Source organism: Squalius cephalus (assembly GCF_949319135.1).
Source record: "Squalius cephalus genome assembly, chromosome: 21".
Classification (NCBI taxonomy): domain Eukaryota; kingdom Metazoa; phylum Chordata; class Actinopteri; order Cypriniformes; family Leuciscidae; genus Squalius; species Squalius cephalus.
Genome location: NC_137142.1, coordinates 15,995,277 through 16,001,651, shown reverse-complemented (window position 1 = coordinate 16,001,651; position 6,375 = coordinate 15,995,277). Strand labels below are relative to the sequence as shown.

General features: G+C 36.7%; 1 protein-coding gene across 1 annotated transcript; it reads left to right on the top strand.

Moving 5' to 3' along the window:
- Positions 1-2,697, top strand: LOC307149412 (uncharacterized protein). Its single transcript, XM_079855711.1, has 3 exons — positions 1-29; positions 364-1,021; positions 1,641-2,697. Exons 1-3 carry the CDS (start codon positions 4-6, stop codon positions 1,686-1,688), a joined length of 732 nt encoding a protein of 243 aa, XP_079711837.1. The 5' UTR covers positions 1-3; the 3' UTR covers positions 1,689-2,697.
- Positions 2,698-6,375: the final 3,678 nt, after the last annotated feature.

Below are 6,375 nucleotides of genomic sequence, written 5' to 3'. Positions count from 1 at the left end.
AAGATGGCGATCTGGGTAGACGCTTTCCTGTGAGCTCGTGAATTTTTCAAAGTACCAAACTTTTAGAATGATCCTAATGGACTCAAAGATTGTTTTCTGAGAAGTGACTTGTTGCCTCTGTATTTTATGTACGAACAGTAGGACTATTTAACCTAAAAAAGAGAAAAAAGTGAAGTTCTTCCGTCGTCGCGTTATGAAACAGTGAACCGGCTAGCTTATAAAAGAAAAGTTAGCAACGTGACAGATTAGCATTGAAAATATGGCTAAAAAAGAAGCAAGACGTAAGGGAGGACTGATAATGGACCTGGAGTCTGATGCTTTCCCAAGCTTATGTTCACCTCTTCCTGAAACCCCTCTGAATAGCCCCAGTCCAAAGAAGGTCCGCACTGAAATTTCGAAGAAAGGAGCGGAAAATGTATCCAATGCTGATATCCTGAATGCTATTCACGGACTGAATGACCGATTCTCCAAGTTTGAAGAAATGGTGAACAAGAACACGGCGGAGATTGTTGTCATGCAGGAGCATATGAAAGACCTTGGGATGCATTGCAAGGCGACAGATGACATCGTGAAGAAGCTGAACGAGCGAGCGACTGCAATTCAGGAGCGGCAGGAGGAGGCTGAGAGATATAGCCGACGATGGAATCTCCGTCTGCTTAATCTCCCGGAATACAGCAACGAAGATGTGAGAAAGGAGGTGCTGGAAATAATCGCCAAGATCATTCCAGAAGAAAAGTCCAGACTTGGGTTCCTGGTAGACACCGTACACAGAGTGGGGAGAAATAAAGAAGACAACAAACCACGTCCCATTATCATGCAATTCACCATGCGCACTTTCCGACACAAAGTATGGAGAGCCTCCCTCAACTCCGATGTGTTGAAAGGAAAAAATCTACGGATGGCAGAAGACCTCACTTACATGGAGAGACAGTGCAGGAACAAACTCTGGCCAATGGTTAAACAAGCCCGAGACGAAGGGAAGAAGACCAAATGGATCGGCCCGGTGGCCATCATTGATGGTGTAAGACATACAGTTTAAGAGTCAATTAGTTGAATAATAAGGTGATCTTAAGTTAAGTTGAATGCTAAGTAATATTAATAGATCCCTTAACTACCTCAAGCTAACTCAGGTTATTGTTCACAAGGAACAATGGTTAATTTAAGTTTACATGTTTGATTAGATGTATTGATTTACCAGAAAAATATTCATACCTTAAGTTAAATTTTCCTAAGGCACTTATTGTCTACTGTATAGTACAATCACATTGATGTGATGGTTACCTATGCTCGAAATTAGCATACTGCACTATGAGTACTAGTAGTTAAATAACCTATTTCTACAGTGGCACAGTTACTTGCTTAATTATGCAATTTGTTCACTTCTTTATATTAAAAAAGAGAAAGAAATGAGTCTTCAATTTCATAAGGTACTCAATATTTAGAGTTCTCGTTTGAGAGTACCTACTTGTGTGTCTATATCTCAAAACTTTACAAGTTCTTGTTTATTTTACAGACTTCTAGTTCACTTTACTTTATTTTTCTATGACAGACTTCCATTTCAGTTCCTTAAAAATAATATCCCTTAATGTTAGAGGTATCCGTGACAGCACCAAAAGAAAATCTATTTTTATTTTTTGCAGACGAAAAAATGCAGATTTAATCCTTTTACAAGAGACTCACTCAAGTGAAAATGACGTGAAATTTTGGAAAGCACAATGGGGTGATCAGTGTTATTTTTGTCATGCCTCTCAACAATCTGCTGGTGTAGCAATTCTCCTCAACAAATTTAAAGGTATTATTATTGAATCATTATTTTCAGATGAGGGTAGATGGATTATTTTAGTTTTCAAACTGGATAACACCATTTTTATAGTTTGTAACTTATATAATCATAACAACACAGCTCTAGCCAAAACAATGTGTATGCAATTGTGTAAGAAACTTGAAGCTCTTAAACTGAAGTACAAAGAAGCACAATTGATTCTTGGGGGAGATTATAATGATGCTCCAGATGATCTCTTAGATCGATTCCCGATGAGAACAGTTCAACATTCAAGATTTAAAAGCATTGCATATATTTGTGAACAACTTTCGGTTATCGATGTATGGCGATATTTTAATTCTGATACAAAAGAATTTACTTGGAGTAATGCGAATAGATCTCTACAATCCAGAACTGACTTGTGGCTTATATCACCTTCTTGCACACAATTTGTTTCAGAAGCATCTCACGATTTTGCTCCCTTATCTGATCACAAATTGATTAAAATTCATTTAATAGGCACTAAACAAAATCAAAACAATCTTCGTGGTTTCTGGAAGCTAAATAATGATTTATTAAATGATGATATATTTTGTGGTGATGTTAAAAGAACAGCGAAACAGATATTTAGGGATCCTAAAATGAATCATACACAAAAATGGGAATACTTTAAATTTAAGATAAGAGAAGCAGCAATGAGACGGAGTAAAGAAATAAAAAATAATAACGCCTCAAAAGAAATTAGTATCATGAACGAACTAAATACATTATTGAAGAAAGATAGTCTATTAGAGGAAGAAGAAATTAAATTGAAGAGACTAAAAGAAGAAATAGATCATACATATATTAATATGGCTAAAGGAGCCTTCATAAGGTCAAGAGCAAAATGGTTGGAATTAGGCGAAAAGAACTCTAGCTACTTTTTTGCCCTAGAGAAACTAAATCAAAAAAGAAACAATATCTCTGCACTCAAGATTGATGATGTCATAACCACTAATCATTTGGACATTTCAAAATATGTTTATTCATTCTACAGTAACATATACAAATCAAATTCCCAAATCAATGATTGTGATAAGTTTATTGAATCAATTAAAAAATATACACCAACCATTTCAGAGCCCTTCAAAACTAATTGTGAACGACCCATCACAAAATCAGAAATATCAGAAGCAATCCGATCAATGAAAAAAGGAAAATCTCCAGGCAACGACGGCCTCTCGGTTGAATTTTATTTACATTTTTGGAATATTATTGTGGATCCTTTATTGGAATTATTTAAGGAATGTCAAGATAGGAAAGAAATGTCAACAAGTATGAAACAGGGTATTATAACACTAATTCCTAAACCGGAAAAAGATCACCTTATGATAGAAAATTGGAGACCTATTACGCTCCTAAATATAGATTACAAAATTATTTCATTGATATATGCTAAAAGGTTAAAAAAAGATCTTAGAGAAATTATCGCCGAAACTCAAACTGGATTTATGTCCAACCGTCATATTAGTTCCAAGGCTTGTTCTTGACTTATTAGACTACTCTGAAAACATTGATAATGACTCCCTTATAGTTTTTCTTGATTTTTACAAGGCTTTTGATACGGTGGAATATCATTTTTTTTATTTAAAGCACTTCAAACCTTTGGTTTTGGTCAAAATTTTATTTCAACAATCGAAATGTTTTATAAAAATATTGACAGTTGTGTCATACTATATCCAAACACTACCAAAAGATTTCCAGTGCTGAGATCCGTCCGTCAAGGCTGTCCGATTTCTCCCTTTTTATTTTTGATTGTTGTCGAATTGCTCTCATTACATATTTTAAATAACCCAATAATTGAAGGTTTGTCTATTTTTGGAAAGGAAATTAAACTGACCCAATTAGCTGATGATACAGCATTATTCTTAAAGGACAAACATCAGATTGAAAAAGCTGTAGCATTAATAGACGAATTCTCAGCTGCTTCTGGACTAAAATTGAATAAATCTAAATGCGAAATTTTATGTCTGTTTGAAACAAATGTTAAAACCATATATGCCTGTTAAAAATTGTATTAGATATCTCGGTGTTTTTGTTTGTAAGAATGTTATAGAGCGCCAACGACTTAACTTCTCCCCCAAAATGAAAAAATCTAAAACTATATTGAACCTATGGCTTCAAAGAGACTTATCAATCTTAGGTAGGGTCCTTTTGACTAAGGCTGAAGGAGTTTCTAGATTTGTGTATCCAGCACTCTCCCTTAATGTCTGTGATTCTACATGTAAAGAAATCAATGATATGTTTGTAAAATTTGTTTGGAAGAATAAGCACCATCATTTGAAAAAAGCTTTGCTTTCTGGTCCTAAAGCTAAAGGGGGTTTTGATCTATTAGATTTTGTAGATTTAAATTATACTTTTAAAGTTAAATGGTTAAAGGAAAGCTTAAAAGCTCCAGATTCATTATGGAATTTTATTCCTCATAATATATTCAAGAAGGTTGGAGGTCTCAAGTTCTTACTGTCTTGTAATTACAGTATTTCTAAATTACCAGTTAAGATGTCGGAATTTCATCAACAAGCTCTGTTAGCCTGGAAGCTATGTTATTCACACAACTTTTCACCACATAAATCTATCATTTGGAACAATGAGTGTATTTTTAAAAGGAACAAATCATTGTATTTACAAAACTGGATAGATAAAAATATCATTTATTTAAAAGATTTATTTAGCCCTAATGGTCAACTTCTTAGCTATGAAGACTTTCTTACACAGAAAACTTTCCCTGTAAAATTTAAAGAGTTTAGCTCAGTAATTAACTGGAATATTAGAATTAATGAAAAGCTATGTAGAGCAAAATGTACAACGCACTACTCCTAACATTCTTTACATAAACGGTATTGACATTCTAAGCAAAAAATGCACTAATAAACATATCAGAGAATGTTTCTACAATGCCAAAAAAATAATACCTAGAGGGAAATTCTTTTGGAATGCTATTTTTATGAATATTAATTGGCAGAAGGCATGGCTTGTTCCTTTTAAATTTTGTGTCACAAATAAAATTAGAGAATTACATCTAAAAATACTACATAACATATACCCATCTAAGATGTACATTTCAAGATTTCTTGATATTGATAACAAATGTACTTTTTGTAAAAATGAACTTGAAAATGTAACCCATTTGTTTTATGGTTGTTCATACAGTAATGCATTTTGGAAAGAACTTGAGAATTATATATTATGTAAAACAAAACACAAAATCAACATTGAGGGGAAGAACATTATCACTTATTTTGAATACAAAGAAAAGAAACTATGTACTATAATAAACCTTTACATTTTGTCATGGCGGACACTGCTCATGCTGTTCGTGCTGCTCAGGTCTTTAGCCGGTCTCGAGTAAAACCGGAGATTTATAAGACAGTGGACGGTAAAATCATTGTGGAAGATGAGTTACTTAATTTCCTTGCTGTAAAAATTAAGACATTGAGCCAGGACGAGATTGTCCTCTTGGCTACAAATACTTTTGACTCCGAGTGGATCGAGTCCTCTAAGAAAGTGTTGTTTGAACTATGTTCTACTACACAGAGGAACGTCTCACATAAAGGGACACAGAAAGATGTTAACAACATAAAGAGCTGCCTGAAAGTATTGAATGAGTGTGGGGAGGATATCCCCAGGTTTGTCTCTCACTATCTGAATGAACTGCCGCCGGTGACATTTACTAACATGGATGTCTCGACCCTACTTGGGAAAATGGAACAGTTGTCTGCTGAGGTCTCCACCCTGAAACGTGCTGTGCAGCTACAGACTGATGTTGGCGAAGATTTTCGTGCCATTACGATGGAAACGAATCGCCGTGTGGGTGTATTGGAGTGTTCTATTAACCTGGCTCGAGGCGATGGTATGGACGAGCCGACGGTGAGCGTCGGGGCCCTGGGCGGTGTGGCGGGGGGGGCTGCACCGGTGGGTGCCTTTGGGCTGGCGACTGCGGCGGGGTCCGCTGCTCCGAGCATGGAAGGTGCTGACGCTATAGCGACGGATGGTCCCAGTGGATTAACATCGTTGACAGGCTCTCCAAAATGGAGTCATGTTGTCAAAAAGGGTCGACGTCAAGTCCGAGAGAACAACGATGCTGAAGCTAGCTTCCGATCACGCTCTGGACAACCCGGGCGGAGAAAGAAAACCGGTAACGCTAAACCTATTATTGGAACTGGAACTGTCGGCAATATCAGAGTAGTCAAGACTAAGTTGGTAAGTGTTTTTGCTTCCAAGTTTTCACCAGATCTAGACGCTGAAACTTTATCTGGCTATCTCAGGGAAAAACTTGGACGGGAGGTTGCTTGCCAAAGGATAGATACTGTGCACCGTAGGTGTGGTTCATTCAAAGTTACTGCTGAATGTGATGAAGTTAATGAAATGTATGATCCCGAACTTTGGCCGGAAGGGGCATTAGTTCGGCGATATTATGAGCCGCGCAGGGCTGGAGTTACCGTGTCAAGCAGTGCACCCGCTGCGGGGAGATTGATTGAACATGCTGGTGCCACGGGCACTCATTAAGTCCTTGTAAATGGACATTCGGATTGTGTCGTACAACTGTCGTGGCCTGTGTTTGGGGCAGAACGCAG

What these genes read in the sequence shown, in the direction of transcription:
- LOC307149412 (XM_079855711.1), top strand. Translation starts at nt 4, where the DNA reads ATGGCGATCTGGGTAGACGCTTTCCT. An exon ending in ATCTGGGTAGACGCTTTCCT is followed by an intron (nt 30 to 363) that starts GTGAGCTCGTGA and finishes CCCTCTGAATAG; the next exon opens with CCCCAGTCCAAAGAAGGTCC. An exon ending in CGGTGGCCATCATTGATGGT is followed by an intron (nt 1,022 to 1,640) that starts GTAAGACATACA and finishes TATTTTTTGCAG; the next exon opens with ACGAAAAAATGCAGATTTAA.